This window comes from Salvelinus fontinalis, chromosome 5 (assembly GCF_029448725.1).
Source record: "Salvelinus fontinalis isolate EN_2023a chromosome 5, ASM2944872v1, whole genome shotgun sequence".
NCBI lineage: Eukaryota > Metazoa > Chordata > Actinopteri > Salmoniformes > Salmonidae > Salvelinus > Salvelinus fontinalis.
This window is the reverse complement of record NC_074669.1, coordinates 35,428,306-35,452,491: the sequence shown is the minus strand read 5'-3', so window position 1 is coordinate 35,452,491 and position 24,186 is coordinate 35,428,306. Positions and strand designations below refer to the sequence as shown.

General features: G+C 40.1%; 1 protein-coding gene and 1 long non-coding RNA gene across 2 annotated transcripts in view; both read right to left on the bottom strand.

Moving 5' to 3' along the window:
* Positions 1-16,612, bottom strand: part of LOC129855523 (tyrosine-protein kinase JAK1-like) — a 65,965-nt gene extending 49,353 nt beyond the window's left edge. The window contains exons 1-2 of the mRNA XM_055923282.1: positions 16,360-16,612; positions 3,869-4,074 (exon numbers count right to left, since the gene is read on the bottom strand). Coding sequence (XP_055779257.1) covers positions 3,869-4,067 — 199 coding nt within the window. The 5' untranslated portion in view covers positions 4,068-4,074; positions 16,360-16,612. The remainder of the gene's footprint in view (positions 1-3,868; positions 4,075-16,359) is intronic.
* A 4,187-nt stretch (positions 16,613-20,799) lies between these two features.
* Positions 20,800-24,102, bottom strand: LOC129855521 (uncharacterized). The gene is made up of 2 exons (XR_008759518.1): positions 24,014-24,102; positions 20,800-23,373 (listed from the first exon to the last, which is right to left on the bottom strand). It is a non-coding gene; the product is annotated as an uncharacterized LOC129855521 (long non-coding RNA).
* Between the last annotated feature and the right edge of the window lie 84 nt (positions 24,103-24,186).

Here is a 24,186-nt window from a genome sequence, read left to right as displayed (position 1 = left end):
AACGCGCTAACAAAAGGAGCTATTTGGACATAAATAATGGACATTATCGAACAAAACAAACAATTATTGTGGAACTGGGATTCCTGGGAGTGCATTCTGATGAAGATCATCAAAAGTAAGTGAATATTTATAATGTTATTTCTGACTTTTGTTGACTGCACAATATGGCGGATATCTTTTTGGCTTGTTTGGGCTCTGAGCGCCGTACTCAGATTATTGCATGGTGTGCTTTTTCCGTAAAGTTTTTTTGAAATCTGACACAGCGGTTGCATTAAGGAGAAGTGGATCTAAAATTCCACGCATAACAGTTGTATCTTTTAGCAATGTTTATTATGAGTATTTCTGTAAATTGATGTGGCTCTCTGCAAAATCACCGGATGTTTTGGAACTACTGAAAATAACGCGCCATTGTGAACTGAGATTTTTGGATATAAATATGAACTTTCCCGAACAAAACATACATGTATTGTGTAACATGAAGTCCTATGAGTGTCATCTGATGAAGATCTCCATAGGTTTGTGATTAACCTCTTGGCGCTAGGGGTCAGATATTTTGTTTTTTAAGCGTTCCCAAGGTAAACGGACATTTTCTCTGGCCCAGATCGTAGAATATGAATGTTTCCAAAACTGTCAAAATATTGTCTATGAGTATAACAAAACGTAGTCTGCAGACGAAAACATGAGAAAATATAACCCGGAAGTGATATTTAAAAAAAATAAAAAAAGTGTTTCCTCGACCGTCTTTCTTCCATTTAAAGGGGTATCAACCACATTCCTTTTCCAATGGCTTCCTCGGGCTGTGACCAGGCTTTAGACATAGTTTCAGGCTTTTATTTTGAAATATGAGCGAGATGTTTCATAAGTAGTCAGGTGTCCTCAATGTTTCCTGCGCGCGAGAGAGGGGCTCCCCATTTTTCTTTCGTCTCTGAATGAATAGGTTATGGTCCGATTGTAATATTATCAATTATGTTTGTTAAAAACAACCTGAGGATTGATTATAAAAAAACATTTGACATGTTTCTACGACCATTACGGATACTTTTTGTAATTTGTCGAACGGAACACGGCTTTGGTTCTCAACATAATGCGCAACCCAAATGGCGTTTTTTTGTGATAAAAGTAATATTTATCGAACAAAACGAACATTTGTTGTGTAACTGGGAGTCTCGTGAGTAGAAACATCCGAAGATTATCAAAGGTAAGCGATTCATTTTATTGCTTTTCTGACTTTCGTGACCAAACTAACCAAGCTAATATAAGGCTAGCTGTTGTAGCATTGAAAGCTACACTCACAAAAGCTTGGATTTCTTTCGCTGTAAAATATATTTTCAAAATCTGACATGATAGGTGGATTAACAACAAGCTAAGCTGTGTTTTGGTATATTTCACTGGTGATTGCATGATTATAAATATTTTTAGTAATATTTTTGCATTTGGCGCCCTGCAATTCTAGAGGTGGTTAAGGAAAGTGATCCCGTAAAAGGGATCCGTAGCACAAAGAAGTTAATTCTATCTCTATTTCTGATTTTTGTGACTCCTCTCTTTGGCTGGAAAAATGGCTGTGTTTTTCTGTGACTTGGCTCTGACCTAACATAATCGTTTGTGGTGCTTTCGCTGTAAAGCCTATTTGAAATCGGACACTGGGGTGGGATTAACAAGAAGTGTATCTTTAAAATGGTGTGAAATACTTGTATGTTTTAGGAATTTTAATTATGGGATTTCTGTTGTTTTGAATTTGGCGCCCTGCACTTTCACTGGCTGTTGTCATATCCGTAAGAAGTTAAGAACACATTCTTATTTTCAATGACGGCCTAGGAACGGTGGGTTAACTGCCTTGTTCAGGGGCAGAAAGACAGATTTTTACCTTGTCAGCTCGGGGATTCAATCTTGCAACCTTACGGTTAACTAGTCCAACGCTCTACCCACCTGCATTACATTGCACTCCACAAGGAGCCTGCTTGTTACGCGAATGCAGTAAGAAGCCAAGGTAAGTTGCTAGCTAGCATTAAACCTATCTTATGAAAAACAATCAATCAATCAATCAATCATAATCACTAGTTAACTACACATGGTTGATGATATTACTAGTTTATCTAGCGTGTCCTGCGTTGCATATAATCGATGCGGTGTGCATTCGTGAAAAAGGACTGTCGTTGCTCCAATGTGTACCTAACCATAAACATCAATGCTTGTCTTAAAATCAATACACAAGTATATATTTCTAAACCTGCATATTAAGTTAATATTGCCTGCTAACATGAATTTATTTTAACTAGGGAAATTGTGTCACTTCTCTTGCAACAGAGTCAGGGTATATGCATCAGTTTGGGCCGCCTGGCTCGTTGCGAACTGTGTGAACAAAGACAGCCATCTTCGCCAAACGGGGGATGATTTAACAAAAGCGCATTTGCGAAAAAAGCACAATCGTTGCACGACTGTACCTAACCATAAACATCAATACCTTTCTTAAAATCAATACAGAGAAGTATATATTTTTAAACCTGCATATTTAGCTAAAAGAAATCCAGGTTAGCAGGCAATATTAACCAGGTGAAATTGTGTCACTTCTCTTGCGTTCATTGCACGCAGAGTCAGGGTATATGCAACAGTTTGGGCCGCCTGGCTCGTTGCAAACTAATTTGCCAGAATTTTACGTAATTATGACATAACATTGAAGGTTGTGCAATGTATCAGGAACATTTAGACTTATGGATGCCACCCGTTAGATACAATTCGGAACGGTTCCGTATTTCACTGAAACAATAAACGTTTTGTTTTCGAAATGATAGTTTCCGGATTCGACCATATTAATGACCAAAGGCTCGTATTTCTGTGTGTTATAATGTTATAATTAAGTCTATGATTTGATATTTGATAGAGCAGTCTGACTGAGCGATGGTAGGCACCAGCAGGCTCGTACGCATTCATTCAGACAGCACTTTCGTGCGTTATGCCAGCAGGTCTTCGCAATGCTTCAAGCATTGAGCTGTTTATAACGTCAAGCCTATCAACTCCCGAGATTAGGCTGGTGTAACCGATGTGAAATGGCTAGCTAGTTAGCAGGGTGCGCGCTAATAGCGTTTCAATAGGTGACGTCACTCGCTCTGAGAATTGGAGTAGTTGTTCCCCTTGCTCCGCAAGGGCCGCGGCTTTTGTGGAGCAATGGGTAATGATGCTTCGAGGGTGGCTGTTGTCGATGTGTTCCTGGTTCGAGCCCAGGCAGGGGCGAGGAGAGGGACGGAAGCTGTACTGTTACACTGGCAATACTAAAGTGCCTATAAGAACATCCAATAGTCAAAGGTATATGAAATACAAATAGTGTAGAGAGAAATAGTCCTATAATTCCTATAATAACTACAACCTAAAACTTCTTACCTGGGAATATTGAAGACTCATGTTAAAAGGAACCATCAGCTTTCATATGTTCTCATGTTCTGAGCAAGGAACTTAAACGTTAGCTTTTTTACATGGCACATATTGCACTTTTACTTTCTTCTCCAACACTTTGTTTTTGCATTATTTAAACCAAATTGAACATGTTTCATTATTTATTTGAGGCTAAATTGATTTGATTGATGTATTATATTAAGTTAAAATAAAAGTGTTCATTCAGTATTGTTGTAATTGTCATTATTACAAATAAATTAATTAATATATTTTAAAAAACGTCCGATTAATCGGTATCGGCTTTTTTTGGTCCTCCAATAAATCGGTCGACCTCTAACACACACCTACACATACAGGGATGGACACAGTTAGGCATGCAACACACACTTGCAGTCATGCCATACAATACACACACACACACACACGCTCAAACACACACACACACACACACACACTTGGCAGGAGGTGAGACAGTACTCACAGCATATTTTGGCGGCCTTGACACACAGTTCCTCAGCGGTGAAGCTGTCTTTGAGGAATCCCAGCTGCGGAGTATCTGGCAGGTAAAAATGGATTTCCAGACCCCTCATGGGCACAGTGACGGGGCCCTCGGCTCTCCTCGACCTCCTCATCTTCCCACACAGTTGCCTACCCAGCTCCATCACCCCCGGACTTGGCATCCAGACTCTGAAGGTAGAGGTAGAGGGATGGAGAGGTCAATACATCAAAGTCAAAACAGAGGAAGTGTGTATGTGTGTCGGTGGTGGGCAATGTATTGATCCAGAGGTGAGCTCACTGTAGCAGTGGTACGGAGTCCAGCATACCCTGATGACTCACAGTCTAACATTGGCAACCCACAACACACACCTACTCAGGCAAGGTAATTCACGACACACACACACACACACACACACACACCTACTGAGATGATCTCACCAAAGCAAACACTCCTCTGGAGGGAGGTGAGGCAGTTCTTCCTCTGCATGCAGATCATCCCAGTAGTTCTCCCAGCAGCGTTTCCCCTTCCTCTACAGCGGCGCAGGTGGCATCCCCAGTGGCTAGGACAGTTTGTTTCATAACACCCCTAAATCAGCCTATCGCCAATGGCGACAGAGCTCTGATCTACTGACTGCTGCTGGGATCAGCAGGAGCACGCACACGTAGGCCTACATGAATCACACACGCACACTGTCAGGGCCAAAGTGTCCTCAGGTCCTGCTGAAGTCTTATCAGCCTGTGAGAACCCCGCTCCACACACACAGTGTATTCATTAGTCTACAGTAATGAGAAACGGTTAACAGCGCAGCAGCAGCGGAAAAGATGGATCGCTGTGATGAACCGATGCCTGCAGTTCATCAAGGGTGGCTGAAGACGGCACAATAGTTGCTGGGCAAAGTGGTAACGCCAAATGCTACATTAGCCAATACACATTCTGTATTTTATAGTCCACATTTTGTACTGTATTTTAAAGGCATGCAGCCTTCAAATGGTTGTCATGAGGTCATCCTTCACATCCAAACAATGTAGACCTAGGCCGACATTCTGCATCGGCTACAACTGAACTAATGTATGTTACACTGGCATAAAAAAGACACCTCAGAGGTAGGCTAGGCTACAATCTATTACTGTACTATCCTTCAACACATGATGACATTTTGGATGAGTCATATGACAGCGTTTTCCCTAGGATTCTTTTCAGCAGCGGTGGCAAATTTAGCAGTCGTGGCCAACGGCGCCAAAGCTTTGAGGCCCTCCTCTTTGGCCACCGAGACAACAGTTTGCTGTTTTAAAGCTACTTTCCTGCAATTCTCCACATCTTGCCATGAGGCTGAGAGAATATTTGCCATGGCTTATGTCATGTTCTTATGCTATCTGAGTGACTCAAACATTGTAACACAATCAATAGTGAGCCAACATGTTGTTTTCAGCACTTTTTTTCCCTCGTCTCTCTGCAGCAGACATAGTAAGCAATATGTTTGAAAGATCAAATTGCAATATCGAATCGCAATACATATAGAATTGTGAAAACTGCAATACATATCGTATTGGCACCTAAGTATCGTGATAATATGGTATGATGAGTTCCCTGGCAGATCCCAGCCCTCCTACCTCACTCTCCAAACAAGGTGCATGAATGGAGGAGCAAACTGAAGTGAAGAGGAAATTCAGCAACTCTTGGGAGAGCATCAATAAAGAAGCATTTGATCAACTTCCACTGCCTTCCAAGAGTTGCTGAATTTGCTCTTCACAGGGATCAGTCTGGAGTGGACGTTTTTTCGTGGCCGGTGATTTTAATGCAGGGAAACTGAAATCCGTTTTACTTCATTCTTTACAAGCACGTCATGTGTGCAACTAGAGGCAACAAAATTCTAGATCACTTTACTCCACACATACAAGACTCACACTCCATTTGGCAAATCTGGCCTTAACTCTATCCTTCTGATTTCTGCTTACAAGCAAAAACAGGATGTACCAGCTCAATACGAAAGCACAGCTAGAACATTGAGACTGATATTTCATATGTATAAATGTGAAGAAACGCCAAGCGGATGCCACTCACTACCCAATATGGTAGTGAGAGGAAGCCCAGTGGCTGTAGGGAAATGGATTTTGTCCGAAACTGCACATTTTCTCATGGATGAAACATTTGATCTCAATACAGTTTTCGGTTCCCCAAACAAGAATCGAACAGAGTGCATTAAGTTGTGGACTTTACCCTTTGCCATTGTTTAAAAAAAAAAGTTTTGTTAAGGAGTGCAAAGGCAAATGTAGCTATTACACACTCGCATTTCACAGAGTAGGCGTTCCCTATGGACATATGCAAATGCAGGGTTCGACCGGGCAAATAGGATCTCGCTAGCTCGGGCTGGTCTCTTCCCTCCTTCTTGCTTGTTCTGCCCACTATAACTAATTTGTTCACATTGGAAGCGACTGGCTGTGGTCTATCTTGGTTTAGTTATAAAAATCTTTGACGGAAGTGGACAAATGAAGCGGGTGCTAAGCTACCAAACTGTTTCGCTAGCACAGACTGGAATATGTTCAGGGATTCACCCGATAACATTGAGGAGTTTACCACATCAAATAAAAATACGTGTTATGTGCTGAATACAACAGGTGTAGACTTTACTGTGAAATGCTTACTTATGAGCCCTTTCCCAACAATGCAAAGATTTTACAAAAGTAGTAACACCGGCTTCATTAAGTGCATTGACGACATCGTCCCCACACTGACCATATGTACAGTGTCTTCAGAAAGTATTCATACCCCTAGACTTATTCCACATTTTGTTGTGTTACAGCCTGTATTCAAAATGGATGAAACATTTATTGAAAATGAAATACAGAAATATTTCATTTCCTTAAGAATTCACACCCCTGAGTCAATACATGTTAGAATCACGTTTGGCAGTGATTACAGCTGTGAATCTTTCTGGTTAGTCTCTTAGAGCTTAGCACAGTTGGATTGTACAATATTTGCACATGATTCTTTTTCAAATTCTTCAAGCTTTGTCAAGTTGGTTGTTGATCATTGCTTGACAGCCATTCTCAAGTCTTGCCATAGATTTTCAAGACAATTTATGTAAAAACTGTAACATACTCAGGAAAATTCAATGTCGTCTTGGTAAGCAACTCTAGTGTATATTTGGCCTCGTGTTTCAGATTATTGTACTGCTGAAAGGTGCATTTCTCTCCCGGTGTTTCTTGGAAAGCAGACTGAACCAGGTTTTCCTCTAGGATTTTGCCTGTGCTTAGCTTTATTTAAAAAAATATGGGGGACTCCCTTGATGACAAGCATACCCATAACAGGATGCAGCCCCCTCCATGCTTGAAAATATGAAGAGTGGTACTCAGTGTGTTGTGTTGGATTTGCCCATAACATAACGCTTTGTATTCAGGACATAAAGTTAATTTCTTTGCAGTTTTATTTTAGTACCTTTTTGCAAACAGGATACATGTTATTGAATATTTTTATTCTGTACAGGCTTACTTTTCACCCTGTTATTTAGGTTAGTATTATGGATTAACTACAAGTTGTTGATCTATCCTCAATTTTCTCCTATCACAGCCATTAAACTCTGTAACTGTTTTAAAGTCACCATTGGCCTCATGTTGAAATCCCTGAGAAGTTTCCTTCTTCTCTGGCAACTAAGTTAGGAAGGACACCTGTATCTTTGTAGTGACTTGGTGGATTGACACATCATCCAAATTGTAATAAATAACTTTGCCATCATCAAAGGGATATTCAATGTGTGCTTGTTTTATTTACTCATCTACCAATAGGTGTCCCTCTTTATTTAAAAAACATTTTTACCCCTTTTTCTCCCCAATTGGTAGTTACAGTCTTGTCCCATCGCTGCAACTCCCATAAGGACTCGGGAGAGGCGAAAGTCGTGAGCTATGCGTCCTCCAAAACACAACCCTGCCAAGCCGTACTGCTTCTTGACACTGCCCACTTAACCCTGAAGCCAGCCACACCAATGTGTCGGAGGAAACATCGTACAGCTGAAAACCGAAGTCAGCGTCCATGCGCCTGGCCGCCACAAGGAGTTGCTAGAACGCGATGGGACAAGGACATCCCAGCCGGCCAAACCCTCCCCTAATCCGGACTAATTGTGCGCCGCCTCATGTGTCTCCTGGTTGCGGCCGGCTGCGACACAGCCCGGCAGCTAACCCGGATCTGTAGTGACGCCTCTAGCACTGCGATGCAGTGCCTTAGACCGCTGAGCCATTCAGGAGGCCAGGTGTCCTTCTTTGCAAGGCATTGGAAAACCTCCCTGATAGTTGTAGTTGAATCTGTGTTTGAAATTCACTGCTTGACTGTATGTGTATGTAATTGTATGTGTAGGGTACAAAGATGACGTAGTCAATAAAAAACATGTTAAACACTTATTGTACACAGAGCGAGTCCATGCAATTTATTATGTGACTTGTTAAGCAGAGCTTTACTCCTGAACTTATTTAGGCTTGCCATAACAAAGGGGTTGAATACATTTTGAATCAAGACATTTCAGCTTTTAATGTTTAATTATTTTGTAAACATTTCTAAAAACACAATTCCACTTTGACATTATTCGGGTATTGTGCGTTGGCCAGTGACAAAATCTCAGGCTACAACACAACAAAATGTGGAAAAAGTCAAGCGCAACTACGACGTCATCCCCACAGTGACAGTACGTAGTGTCTTCATAAAGTATTCATACCCCTCAACTTATTCTACAATTTGGTGTGTTACAGACTGAAAAAAAAAATCTCCCCCATCTACACACATACCCCGTAATGACAAAGTGAAAACATGTTCTTAGAAATGTTTGCAAATTTATTGCAGGTAAAATACAGAAATATCTTATTTACATAAGTATTCAAACCCCATTGTTATGACACTCCAGATGGAGCTCAGGTGCATCCACTTTTCTTTGATCATCCTTGATTGGAGTCCACCTGTGGCTAATTAAATTATTTGGACATGATTTAGAAAGAATCTGTGTATATAAGGTCCCACAGTTGACAGTGCATTTCAGAGCAGAAACTATACCATGAAGTCCAAGGAACTGTCCAAAGATCTCCAAGATATAATTGTGATGAGGCATGTACTGTATCTGGGGAAGGGTATAAAACAATTTCTAGAGTGTTGAACGTTTCCAAGAGCTTAGAGCTGGCAGTCCGACCAAATTGAGCAACCGGGCAAGAAGGACCTTGGTCCGAGAGGTGACCAAGAACTCAATGGGGCGGCTGGTAGCCTAGTGATTCGAGCGTTGGGCCAGTAACTGAAAGGTTGCTGGATCGAATCCTCGAGCTGACAAGGTAAAAATCTGTTGTTCTGCCCCTGAGCAAGACAGTTAACCCACTGCCGAAGACGTGGATGTTCCATTAAGGCAGCCCCACGCACCGCTCTGATTCAGAGGGGTTGGGTTAAATGCGAAAGACACATTTCAGTTGAATCTCCCTTTCCCAATGACCACTCTGACAGAACTATAGAGTTCATTGGCTGAAATGGGAGAACCTACCAGAAGGACAACAGTCTCTACAGCACTTCACCAATCTGGGCTTTATGGGAGATTGACCAAATGGAAGCCACTCCTGAGAAAAAGGCACATGGCAGCACACCTGGAGTTTGCAAAAAAAGGCATGTGAAAGACAGCGCATAAGGCAAAAGATTGTGGTCTGATGACACATAAACTGAACTTTGGCCTGACTGCAAAGTGCTATGTCTGGAGAATGACACGTCATGACCTGTCTAACACCATCCCTACCATGAAGCATAGTGGTAGCAGCATCATGCTGTGGGGATGCTTTTCAGCAGCAGGGACCAATGAATGGAGGCAAATACAGGCAAATCCTTGATGAGAACCTGCTTCAGAATGCAAATAACCTAAGATTGGGGGCAAAGATTTACGTTCCAAAAGGACAATGACCCAAATCATACAGCCAAACCAACGCTGGTATTATTCAGAACAAGAATGTGAAAGTCCTTGAGTGACCCACACTTGAATCCCATTGAAAATCTATGGAAAGACTTGAAGATTGCTGGTCACCGCCGCTCCCCAACTACCTTAACAGAGCATGAGAAAATCTGCAAGGAAGACTGGGAGAAAATCCCCAGTTACAGATGTGCAAAGCTTATACAGACATACCCATGATGAGTCAAAGCTGTAATCGACCCCAAAGGTGGTCTTCCAAAGTATTGACTCAGGGGTGTGAATACTTAACCTGTCTAGGATGAGGGTGCCGCTAGCGGCACTCCCCCCCCACCCCCACTGAAAAACCAGTGCCGCGAAATTCAAAAAAATTATTTTTTTTAAATATTTAACTTTCACACATTAAAGTCCAATACAGCTAATGAAAGACACAGATCTTGTGAATCCAGCCAACATGTCCGATTTTTAAAATGTTTTACAGGGAAGACACAATATGTAAAGATGTACATCTATTACCTAAAAACACATTAGCATAATCCACCATCTTTTATTTGTCCACCAACATCAGTAGCTATCACCAATTCGGCAAACTAAGATATTTATAGCCCCTAACCAAGAAAAAAACTCATCAGATGACAGTCTGATAACATATTTATGGTATGGGATAGGTTTTGTTAGAAAAAAGTGCATATTTCAGGTAGATGGCATAGGTTACAATTGCACCCACCGTCACAAATGGACTAGAATAACTACATAGAGCAACGTGTTTACCTACTTACTAATCATCAAACATTTCGTAAAAATACACAGCATACACTAATCGAAAGACACAGATCCTGTGAATACAGACAATATTTCAGATTTTCTAAGTGTCTTACAGCGAAAACACAATAAATCGTTATATTAGCATAGCACATAGCACATAGCAGCCCAGCATTGATTCTAGCCAAAGTGAGCGATAACGTCAACATCGCCAAAAAATATTAATTTTTTCACTAACCTTCTCAGAATTCTTCAGATGACACTCCTGTAACATCATATTACACAATCCATATAGAGTTTGATCGAAAATGTTTATATTTAGCCACCAAAATCATGGTTAGACAATGTGAAATGTAGCCCAGCTGGTGAGAAAATGTCCGTGCGCCATATTAGACAGTGATCTACTCTTATACATAAATACTCATAAACGTGACTAAAAAATATAGGGTGGACAGGGATTGATAGACAATTTAATTCTTAATACAATTGCGGAATTACATTTTTTAAATTATCCTTACTTTTCAATACAGTTTGCGCCAAGCGAAGCTACGTCAAAAAACATGGCGTCCTAAGCCACTAACATTTTTCGACAGAAACACGATTTATCATAATAAAAATGTCCTACTTTGAGCTGTTCTTCCATCAGTATCTTGGGCAAAGGATCCTTTCTTGGGTCTAATCGTCTTTTGGTGGAAAGCTGTCCTCTTGCCATGTGGAAATGCCAACTGCGTTCGGGATGAACTGGAAGCGTGCCCAGCAATTCACAGCGTTTCAGAAATAAATGTCCCAAAATCGCACTAAACGGATATAAATTGCTATAAAACGCTTTAAATTAACTACCTTATGATGTTTTTAACTCCCATAACGAGTAGAAACATGACCAGAGTAATATTACTCCCTCCACTAATGCTTGGAACAAGTGCGGGTCGATGTCCTCCAGGCGCATTACGCAGCAAGAAAAGACTTGCTAGCTACAGGGTTTTTTTAATTTGTAGTGCCTGTGAACGCGCAATCGACCCCATTCAAATCGTCATCACGTAAAGGCATCCAGGGGAAGACGTAAGCAGTGTCCGTATACTCATAGCAATAACTGTGACCTTTTAACTGACTCCAGATCAGGGGCCAACATTTCTGAAATCTGACTCCATGTCAGGGAAATTGCTGTAGAATGGGTTCTGTTCCACTTAGAGACAAAATTTCAACTCCTATAGAAACTATAGACTGTTTTCTATCCAATAATAATAATAATATGCATATTGTACGATCAAGAATTTTGTGGGAAGCCGTTTCAAAAATTACACGATTAGCATAAATAGTGACAACAGCGCCCCCATCCTCAACAGGTTAAGTAAATTAGATATCTTTATTTCAAAGTCAATAAAAATGCAAACATTTCTAAAAACATGTTTTGACTTCGTCATTATGGGGTATTCTGTGTACATGGGGAAGAAAATGCTGTAAGAATGAATACTTTCTGAAGGCACAGTATATGTACATACAGTTGAAGTCGGAAGTTTACATACATAAATCAGTCAAGACCTAAGCAAAAAAATTGTAGACCTCCACAAGTCTGGTTCATCCTTGGGAACAATTTCTAAACGCCTGAAGGTACCACGTTCATCTGTACAAACAATAGTACGCAAGTATAAACACCATGGGACCACACAGCCATAGCTCTCAGGAAGGAGACACGTTCTGTCTCCTAGAGATGAACGTACATTGGTGCGAAAAGTGCAAATCAATCCCAGAACAACAGCAAAGGACCTTGCTGGAGGAAACAGGTACAAAAGTATTTATACCCACAGTAAAACGAGACCTATATCAACATAAACGAAAAGGCCGCTCGGCAAGGAAGAAGCCACTGCTCCAAAACCACCATAAAAAAGCCAGACTACGGTTTGCAACTGCACATGGGGACAAAGATTATACTTTTTGGAGAAATGTCCTCTGGTCTGATGAAACAAAAATATAACTGTTTGTCCATAATGACAATCGTTATGTTTGGAGGAAAAAGGGGGGTGCTTGCGAGCTGAAGAACACCATCCCAACAGTGGAGCACGGGGGTGGAAGCATCATGTTGTGGGGGTGCTTTGCTGTAGGAGGGACTGGTGCACTTCACAAAATAGATTGCATCATGAGAAAATGTCGATATATTGAAGCAACATCTTCAGGAAGTTAAAGCTTGGTCGCAAATGGGTTTCCAAATGGACAATAACCCCAAGCATACTTCCAAAGTTTTGGCAAAATGGCTTAATGACAACAAAGGCAAGGTATTGGAGTGGCCATCACAAAGCCCTGACCTCAATCCTATAGAACATTTGTGGGCAGAACTGAAAAAGTGTGTGAGAGCAAGGAGGCCTACAAACCTGACTCAGTTACACCAGCTCGGTCAGGAGGAATGGGCCAAAATTCACCCAACGTATTGTGGGAAGCTTGTGGAAGGCTACCTGAAACGTTTGACCCAAGTTAAACAATTTAAAGGCAATGCTACCAAATACTAATTGAGTGCATGTAAACTTCTGACACACTGGGAATGTGACGAAATAAATAAAAGCTTAAATAAATCATTCTCTCTACTATTATTCTGACATTTCACATTTTTAAAATAAAGTGGTGATCCTATCTGACCAAAGACGGAATTTTTACTAGGATTAAATGTCAGGAATTGTGAAAAATTGAGTTTAAATGTATTTTGCTACGGTGTATGTAAACTTCCGACTTCAACTGTATCTACCTGAATAACCTTGTACCCCTGCTTATTGACTCAGTACTGGTACCCTGTGTATATAGCCAAGTTATCGTTACTCATTGTGTATTTATACCTTGTGCTATTTTTTTCAATTATTTTTCTCTCTCCATTGTTGGTAAGGGCCCCTAAGTAAGCATTTCACTATTACTCTACATATGTTGTTTACGAAGCATGTGACAAACACAATTTTATTTGATTTTAAAAGCTGCATAACATTACAATGCCTGGACAGTTAGGCTATGTCCTATAAGCTTGTGTCTTACCCAATGTCCAAAAAGTTAAGCAAATCAATCCACACATCTGCTGTCTAAACGTACACTACCGTTCAAAAGATTGGGGTCACTTAGAAATGTCCTTGTTTTTGAAAGAAAAGCACCTTTTTTGTCCATTAAAATAACATAAAATTGATCAGAAATACAATGTAGACATCGTTAATGTTGTAAATGACTATTGCAGCTGGAAACAGCTGATTTTTAATGAAATATCTACATAGGCATACAGAGGCCCATTATCTGCAACCATCACTCCTGTGTTCCAATGGCATGTTGTGTTAGCTAATACAAGTTTATCATTTTAAAAGGCTAATTGATCATTAGAAAAACCTTCTGCAATTATGTTAGCACAGCTGAAAACTGTTGTACTGATTAAAGAAGCAATCAAATTGGCCTTCTTTAGACTAGTTGAGTATCAGGAGCATTAGCATTTGTGGGTTCGATTACAGGTTCAAAATGGCCAGAAACAATGGACTTTCTTCTGAAACTCGTCAGTCTATTCCTGTTCTGAGAATTGAAGGCTATTCCATGCGAGAAATTGCCAAGAAACTGAAGACTCGTACAACGCTGTGTACTACTGTGTACCTTCACAGAACAGCGCAAACTGTCTCTAACCAGAATAGAAGGAGTGGGAGGCCCCGGTGCACAACTGAGCAAGAGGACAAGTACATTAGAGTGTCTAGTTTGAGAAAGACGCCTCACAAGTCCTCAACTGGCAGCTTCATTAAATAGCACCCGCAAAACACCAGTCTCAACGTCAACAGTGAAGAGGCGACTCCGGGATGCTGGCCTTCTAGGCAGAGTTGCAAAGAAAAAGCTATATTTCAGACTGGCCAATAAAGAAAAGATTAAGTTGGGCAAAAGAACATGGACACTGGACAGAGGAACTCTGCCTAGAAGGCCAGCATCCCGGAGTCGCCTCTTCACTGTTGATAACTGGTCCGGTCTCAAAAGGCTCTGGTCTCTCTGGTCGTTGTGTGCTTGTAAACAAACCCCATGTGACCGGGTACTACCGGTAAGCTTAATAATGAAATCAAGAATGCGATCTTCTTTATCTCCTAACATATTGCACAAGTTGACTGCAGGTATTTACTTAAAAAGTAGCTTCAAATGTATTTTAAAAACTTCAAAAAGAGAGTTTCCTAATTTTACATTTGCCAAATTGCAATTTGTGGGAAAACCCTGTTCTAAAAGACACACCTGATGCGAGCCGTTTCATATGACAGATTAACATTTCAATTAGAAGTTTAGAAAGAGGGAAAACGTAGATCTGCAACAACTAGGATGGTTTGTTAATATGACTAGGTTTGTGCCTTGGGCTTCTGGACAACGAAAGAAAGTTGATATGAAAACCAGTAGAACAGGAGAGAAATGCTGTGAAAACGTTTGTGCTGCTCTTCTCTCTCGCACTGCTCCACACAGACTGTGTCTGAGTTGCATAGCAACGAGTCTCACCTCTGGCTTGCTCGAGGCTCACTCTGACTAGAGACAGCCATTAGAAAGTAGCTTTCTTAACTCAACTAACTCTATAAACTCACTTCACATTACTATTTTCTGTAAAATAATAATTCCGGTCGACCAAATACCTGTTTCACGACTGACGAGATTTCTAAAATTCTGACACCAAATTAATTCCACAAATTTATGCAAATTAACCTACAAACTGATAAGCATGACCGGTGAAATTATTATTTTTCCGGTGGCTAACCGACTAACGGTTAACATCCCTAGCCCTAAGTCTTTTATTTTCTTCACTAATCAGAATTTTAAAAGGTTCACTATGCAGAAATAGCTACAAAAATTCTAATAGTTCGCCTAATTTCAGTTTTTGACAAAACAAGAAAGTATATTGTAGATCAGGGTTTCCAGAACTCTATACTCGGTACCCCAAGGGGTGCACGTTTTGGTTTTTACCCTAGCACTACACAGCTGATTTAAATCATCAACTAATCATCAAGCGTTGATCATTTGAATCCGCTGTGTAGTGTTAGGGCAAAAAAACTAAATGTGCACTGCTTTGGGTCCCGAGGACTGAGTTTGGGAAACGCTGGTGTAAACAACCATTGTACCATCTAAACCCCTGTGAATATATTTTCCATAACCACAATATTGTATTTTCAGCTGGTGTACAAAACCGAAAGCATAGAAATAGCACACAAAGAACAGATCTACTGCTTCTTAGATTTGCTTTCAAAAATAATGAAAGATCTATAAGTAACATGTATATGTGAATTTGGTCAAGTCAACTAAAAAGTTACATATTGCAGCTTTAAGGAATACATTGATGTATTATTACTTGATTTCAGTTTTTTTTCTATTGAAATGTTTATAAGCTGTTTTAAATATGATTATCATGTTTTTACCATTGGCAGCCATTTTGAATTCTGCTTTCTGGCTAATTTTGAAATGAGCACCCCTTCTATGATGTTTTCATATCTTCTGAGGGATGTTTGTACCAAATTTCATGCTTTTACCTGCTGCATAACAGTTTTTATAGTCAAATACCAGCTGTGTTGGCAGCCATTTGGGATTTTCGCGATAACTCGCTTCCTGGTTAATTTTGACATGGGCACCCCATCTAGGATGTTTTCACATCAACTTGTTTGTACCATATTTGATGCTTGTATCCGCTTCGTAACGTTGTTTTTCAGCTAAGACCCCGGAATAATAATGATTCTAGCTAAAGTTAATAGGATATCGGTTTGCTAACCTGGATATGTGGCATTTTACTCAATATCAATAATCACATATTTGATATGTTAACGTTACTCACCTAGCGAGCTTTCCAAGTCTACTTCCCTGTCGTTTTGTTCATAGATCCAGAATAGAATTATCCGTTGTGAAACTATAAAGTCGGACTTAATCTTGACAAAATCCGTAGGTATGTGAATATTCCAAACGAAAAATGTTTTGTACGATGAGTTTCTATCCCTTCTAGTCGAGAGCAAATTCATAATCTTTCTAACCTTTCCTGTCAAGTAACGTCCCTCTTCCCGAAAATAAGGCGACTGCAAGTTCAGCTTCACGCATTCTGATTGGTGCACTGCTCCTTCAGTCAAGTGATACTGTGTAGCCCACTGACAGTATTCTATGTTGTTAACCCTAGAATGGTGCAGCATTACAATAAACTGAATGGTTTCACATCCATTGTAATGTAGCAGCAGCTGTGTGTGTGTGTGTGGTCTTATTATTCTATGCTCATGGGGACCTGAAATCCCTCAAAATCCCCACAAGGATAATAAAACAAAGAAAACTGTCCCTTGTGGGGACATTTCCCACATCCCCACGAGGAAAAAGCTTATTATACATTTAGGGGTTGGTTTAGGGCTTTCTGGTTAGCGTGTCCGCCCTGAAATTGGAAGGTGGTGAGTTTGATCCCTGTCCAAATCATACAAAAGACTGTAAAAATGGGACCTGATGCGTCTCTGCTTGGCACTCAGCATTAAGGAGATAGATTGGGGTAAGGCCCTGCGATAGACTAGCGCACTGTCCAGTGGGTGTACTTGTACATCAAGCTGCCTCACGCTACAGAAACAGGAGATAGTCCCCTGCTCTATGAGCTGTTCCGGCTCGCACAAACCAAGGCTTGTGCAAGACTACTTACTTACTTACTTTTTAGGGTTAGAATTAGTGTTAGGGGTTAAGGTAAAGTTTAGGTTTCAGGGAAAATAGGATTTTGAATGTAAATACATTTGAGGTGTGTGTGTGTGTGCGTGTGTGTGTGTGCGCGTGTGTGTGTGCGTGCGTGCGTGCGTGTGTAAGAGTATTTCCATTGGGGATGGAACCATTCCTTATATTTTATGGGAGGTAATTAGGAAATTATTAAAAACATTCATAACATTTCACACATGAGGCCACTTGTGATTTGACTGCAGGAAAGGGCTACAATACACACAAAGCGGTTTGAGAAAATAATGATAAATGTCATAAAAGACTACAAAAAATGCATTCGGGCAGGTAGAGTTCTCCTGGCATCCGCCAAACACAGATTCATCTGTCGGACTGCCAGATGGTGAAGCGTGATTCATCACTCCAGAGAATGCGTTTCCACTGCTCCAGAGTCCAACGGTGGCGAGCTTTACACCACTCCAGCCGACGCTTGGCATTGCACATGGTGAGCTTAGCCTTGTGTGTGGCTGCTCTGCCATGGAAACCCATTTCATGAAGCTCCCAACGAAAAATGATTGTGCTGACGTTGCTTCCAGAGGCAGTTTGAAACTCAGTAGTAGTGAGTTATTCAACCGAGGACAGACGCTTCAGCACTCGGCGGTCCCATTCTGTAAGCTTATGTGCCACTTCGCAGCTGAGCCATTGTTGTACCTAGTGGTTTCCACTTCACAATAACAGCACTTACAGTTGACCGGGGCACATCTAGCAGGACAGAAAGTTGACAAACTGCCTTGTTGGAAAGGTGGCATCCTATGATGGTGCCACATTGAAAGTCTCTGAGCTCTTCGGGATGGCTATTCTACTGCCAATGTTTGTCTATGGAGATTGCATGGTGGTGTACTCGATTTTATACACCTGTCAGCAACGGGTGTGACTGAAATAGCCAAATGCACTAATTTGAAGTGGTGTCCACATACTTTTTATATATAGTGTATCTTGCCTCTTTACCAGGCACTCTGTGCCTCAATGCAAACACACTCTGACTCTAAAAGCATTTCCATATTTAATTTACAACACATGGAATGGTTAACAAAATCAATTCCTAACTGTTCCGGTAATATCGTCAAAGTTCCATCCATTGATTGTCCTTGGTAAGGAAAACACAGTCACAATCCTGTTTGTATCTGACCATGTTATTCAATAACCTACATATTTAATTCATGACCCATAGCTTTATCTGTTCAAAAGATGAGAAAAGGCTTTTTCTGTTGAAAATGTAATATGTAAATGGTCATTCTGGGCCTCCATCTCTTTCCCATCTGATCATGTTTCTGATTGTCAATATTTCCACATATGATCAACAACATTTCTTATTTACAGTATCGTCTTGTAGTCCAAAAAGGAGGCTACTGTAAAATTTAAACTGACCATCCTCCTAGTGAGGTGGGAGGAAATAGAGAGCCAGGTCCTTTAAGATGGGACAGGGAGGGGAGGTTCCGTTTGCCAGTAGTGGAGGGACTTCCCGTCTCCCATATCTGATGTGTTACAACTGAGTTAGTTTGCCGGAAATCATAGGCAGATATTTCCCAAGAATGTTGTAGTCACTGACACAATAAAAGATGCCACATCTATCTATCTGTAATCGGCCTATATGTATTACAAACTTACTAGTTAAAACCTCACTTTTAAAATACTGTATGCCGGTATGTAGAACACAAAGTATGTGAAAATGTGAGCATCTATTTCGATTATTTTGACAACATATACAGTATGATTGATAGTACAATTCATATGTAACAGTTACAAAAGTGTCTTTCACTCAAGTGCTTATTAAGAAGGCTACTCATTATGAGACTTTGTAGTGTTGAATAACAATGATTTTATAGCTTTCATCTGGAACATCCAGACTCACAGATATCCTTAGGGTCTCCAGTAAACTGAAAGAAAGACAAGGGAAGGGAATGGAATGTCCTTACAGTGTAGTAAATGAAAAGCAAAAACCATAGGTCACCATCAACTAACCACTACTTTCTCGGCTATAAGAGAAGAGAAAGCTGATATTTAATACGAGAAGAGAAAGCTGATATTTAGTTTAAAAATAGGGACGTGAAACAGAATTCAATAGCGGGTATAGGAAGTCGACTTTTAATTACAGTTATTTGTTTACATTTATCTGTCAGCGTTTTTTATTAATTACCAGAATTGATGTTCCACGGATTGACATATCTTCCACAGTCAAATTGTGTGATTAGGGTTCAAAAACCTTTCCCACTGTCACGTTCCTGACCTGTTTTCTCTTGTTTTATATGTCTTTATTGGTCAGGGCGTGAGTGTTGGGTGGGCAGTCTATGTTTTCTATTTCTATGTGGGGTTTTGTGTTCGGCCTGGTATGATTCTCAATTAGAGACAGGTGTGTATCGTTTGTCTCTGATTGAGAGTCATACTAAGGCAGCCAGGGTTCACTGGTGTTTTGTGGGTGTTTGTTTCCTGTGTTAGCGTTTGGGCCACACAGGACTGTTGCAGGTTAGTCACGTTTGTTGGTTTGCCATTAAAATCATGAATACCCCCTATTCCGCATCTTGGTCCGATCCATGCTCCTCCTCGTCTGAGGAGGAGAACGACATTGACATCCGTTACACCCACCCTCAAAACCATTTACAACTTCGATCAGTCCAGTTGAACCAAACCGTGAGGGAGGGGACAGAGACATTGAAAAGGAGGGGGGTATAGAGAGGGGGAAATGAGAGAAGGGGAATGTGGGGGCAGAGAGAGGGGGAGAGAAAAAGATGTGGCGTGATCTTTGGGTTATCTGTCTGAGGGGATTTCCGCATTGACTTCCTGTATGTCTAACGTTCTAAAGACGTGTCAAACAGGAGTCTTATGTTAATACCTCTACCCTTATGTTATTTCTATTCTTCAATTATACTAAAAATGTATTAATAACTTTTACAATTCTGTTTGTATTTTTTGTTATGTAGAAATCAGTGGGGTATACTTAACAAAATATACTTTAAAGTACTACTTAAGCATTTTCTGTGTACTATTTCTATACTTTACTATTTATATTTGTGACAAATTTGACTTTTAATCCACTACATTCCTAAAGAAAATAATGTACTTTTTACTCCATTTATTTTCCCTGACACCCAAAAGCACCCTTACATGTTGAGTGCTTAGCAGGATAGGAATATGGTCCAATTCAGACACTTTTCAAAAGAACATCCCGTGTCATCCCTACAGCCTCTGATCTGACGGACTCACTACACACAAATGCTTAGTTTGTTAATTATGTCTGAGTGCTGGAGTGTGCCCATGGCTATCGATTTTAAAAAATCGTGCTGTCTGGTTTGCTTAATATAAGGAATTTGAAATGATTTATACTTTTACTTTTGACACTTAAGCATATTTCAAACCAAATACATTTAGACTTTTAGTCAAGCTGTATGTTACTCGGTAACTTTCAGTTTTACTTAAGTCATTTTCTATTAAGGTATCTTTACTTTTACCCAAGTATGACAATTTGGTACTTTTCCACCACGGATAGAAATCGAATTTGAGGTGTGTGGTCACACGTCATGACTATTAGAAATAACATGTATACATATCAGTTTCTTTCCGATTTATTTGCATTTTCTTAAAAACATGAATGATTCAAATGCTACAAACATACGTTTGTTCCCCTTCAACTTATTACGTAATACATAACTCTTTCTACATAAAATAACAGTTCTATTCAAATAAAATGGGAAAAACACAGGCTACACTCATTGGACAATGTGAATCATAAAGTATTACAATTGAAAATCAGACACAACATTGTAATGTGAGACATATGGTTGCATATGATCCTAAATATTTTGTTGTGCAACCTTGATTTAAAAAAAAAAAATGTTTGCCTTGTAAAAAATCACCCAGATAATAATTGTTGTTGTAATTATCCTTCGCTGTAATGCTGTTTCGGAGTGGACCAGAGAAAAAGACGAACTTAGATTCGGTAGTGTAATGGTCAGGCGCGTAACTACCCCGGGGGACAGGTGGGTAAAGAATTCTCATGTTATGATTGGCACACCGCCGCCAATGACTCTTTTGGTTTGTCCCGGGCTTTAGAGGCGGTGGTTTGTGACGGCGGTTTGTGACAAGTTGAGCAAGGCTTGTAGTAGGGAGAACGTGGATACGCACAATATCTCCTCACTCATCTTAATTAACAAACCCTCAAATCTGTGAGCTAACTTGGAACAAATAAAATAGTACATTCAAATATAAGCACGAATAAGAATGATATGGAAAATAATATTTTTTCAAATGGAGAACGTTTATATTATGAACCTTAAATATCTAGTAGTCTAGAGAATTAGAGAAGAGCTGTTTCTATTAAAGGCAGTAGGTTTCAACCAAGCCTCTTTCTCTCTCCAATCAGAATATTCCAGACTCTGGCCAACAGTAGTAACCTATCATTTAGCAGACACTCTTTGCCAAGAGCAACTTGGTTTAAGTGCCTTTTTCAAGGAGACATCTACAGATTTTTCACCTAGTCAGCTCAGGAATTTGAACTAGTGACCTTTCGGTTACTGGCCCAACAGCCTTAACAGATGCGCTACCTGCCGCCCGCTAAGCTATCCTCCTTATTTATGCCAATTTGAAGGCCAGAATTGTGGGGGGAAAGCACTAATCATGTTTATGCATCCTAATAATCACCCTTAGAATACTCCCCGAACCAACTTTATTTTTTATTTCAATTTAAGAATTTACAAAACAAATTGACCCACCCTAGTCTTTATTGGCAGGGGTGCATGTGATATTGCACTGCAGTATGCTGATGTGAAAATAGTGCTTTTACACAATGTAGAAATCTATTATTCTACAAATAACTTTGTAATTTCAATAACAGGTATTTGTATAACCATTTATAGCTTTTTATAATAAACAACTGTCTTTACAGGGTTAAATATTCGTTTATAGAGCATAGCATGTGCTTCAAGTAGCTAGAATTCATGTAGACCCAATATAGGTTATATCTCAATCAAGTTGAAAATTCGTATTTTCTGGTGCTCCTAAATGTGATGTTGTTCTCCTAACTTCTTAAAGTTGGGAGCACCAGTGCTACCAATGACAAACCGCACAGCAGTACCATCTCCCTCCATCCATCATCACAAAGTGGGTCGGGTGTGTCAAGGTGGCAGCCATCCTTCAGTTATCACAGTACTGTACCTTTAAGATGGACAGCATCAGCACAGTGATAACTGAACCAGGGCAGCCTGGATGTCATGTTAAGGAGCCAAGAGACAGCAGCCCCGTCAGTCTGGGTTCCAGCACCGCACAACATCAGCCATGGTGGTCCAAGGGGTCAGATGACATCCGTCTTCATGATGCCAGGCTCACACATGATACGACGCTCGCACGCGCGCACACAGACACACACACACACATGACTTGGAGCCCAGAGCAACAATAATATCTTGTCAGTCACACTGTTCTTTTGCAGATGGAATCGTGCCAAAAAAGGGACTTAGAATGACATGACACTGTATAGGGTCAGGAAGGTGGGGGTGCCTTTGGACATTGCAGAAAGTGCATTTACTTCATGCATAGGCAATACGTAAAATCCAAATATCATGTCTGTATTTATGTATTTCATGGTATCACATTACAAGAATGAGAACACAATTGTATGCAGAAGTAATGTAAATAGGTTTCTCTAATAGGTTACCAAAACCTGCAAAGCTTTGTAATTATTCACAGGATATAATAATGAATTGTGTATGTGCTATGAATTCAACACAGGCATTACAGAATTCTAGAAAGGAATTTTACTACCATTAGTAAGATGTTTCTTTCTCACCTCATATGAATGTAATACCTACCAATACAAGTGTAACTAATGGAGCATATCAGCTTTTTGTAAACCTCTTTGAAAGATCATTTTCTATACAACAGATACATGTAGCCCAAAATAATAAAACCTTGTTAATTGGTCGAAGTCACCACTGTTTACTTAGTATTGTTTGAACTGCATAATTTATGGACACCAAATAGCTGACGTCGGACTTGTTATGGTTCTTGGGGCTCCACCCTCAGCGCGCGAAGGCTCTCCAGCAGTCCAGTCGCGTAGCCCGCCGGAGGAGGCTCCTCCCTATCTCCTTCTCCCTCCGCTTCATGTAAACAACTCGTTTTGCTGGTTCTGTTTTGATATCAAAGAATTGCAGGAGCACTTGCCAACACTTATTTGAAAAATAACCTGCTGCGCAAGGTTGAGACAACAGTTAAATCGAGCAAAACATAACATTGGTTGCGTAATTGTAAAAATGTAAATAGCATATAAAACTCCCAATAGATTACTTAGTATATTATCATAATAGCGTATCGGACCCTTCAATAATCGTGAAGCGCAGACCAGTTAGCCTAAACATCAAATAAACGTTTAAAACGCTAAAGAAAAATATTGAAAGCAATCATCACAATTCAATTGTTCCAGATATTCAACTCCACGTTGTCGGGAAAGCTTGTTGCTGTTTTCTATAAATACAACAAGAGTGAGGCTATTTAAAAACCTTTGTAAATTGACCGTCTTATCATTTAAATTTATTTAACATATATACCTTGCCATAATAACTCTGATATTCATTAACAAGACCATGTCAAAAAGCAACGCTATTGGTGTTGATTGAGTCTTACTATTGTGCAGGCTAACGCCCAGCCTGCACACACCCCTCTCTGGGTAAAAACAAATACTATGTAGTCCAAGCATCGAAATTAACATGATAAATTCTTATTCATATTTACTTGCAGTTCAATATCTGACGGATATTAGTCTTACTTACTTGCATTTTGCGCGTTTCATTCCCGTGTTTACGTGAATAGTTTTAATGACGCAGCAAGACCCACATCGAACAACGTGATTGTCGCCATTTTTTGTTGTTATTGAAATCTCTCAGCCATGTGACAAAATAATAAAACAATGTTTCAGGATCTCGCCGCACAACAAGCTGAGTAA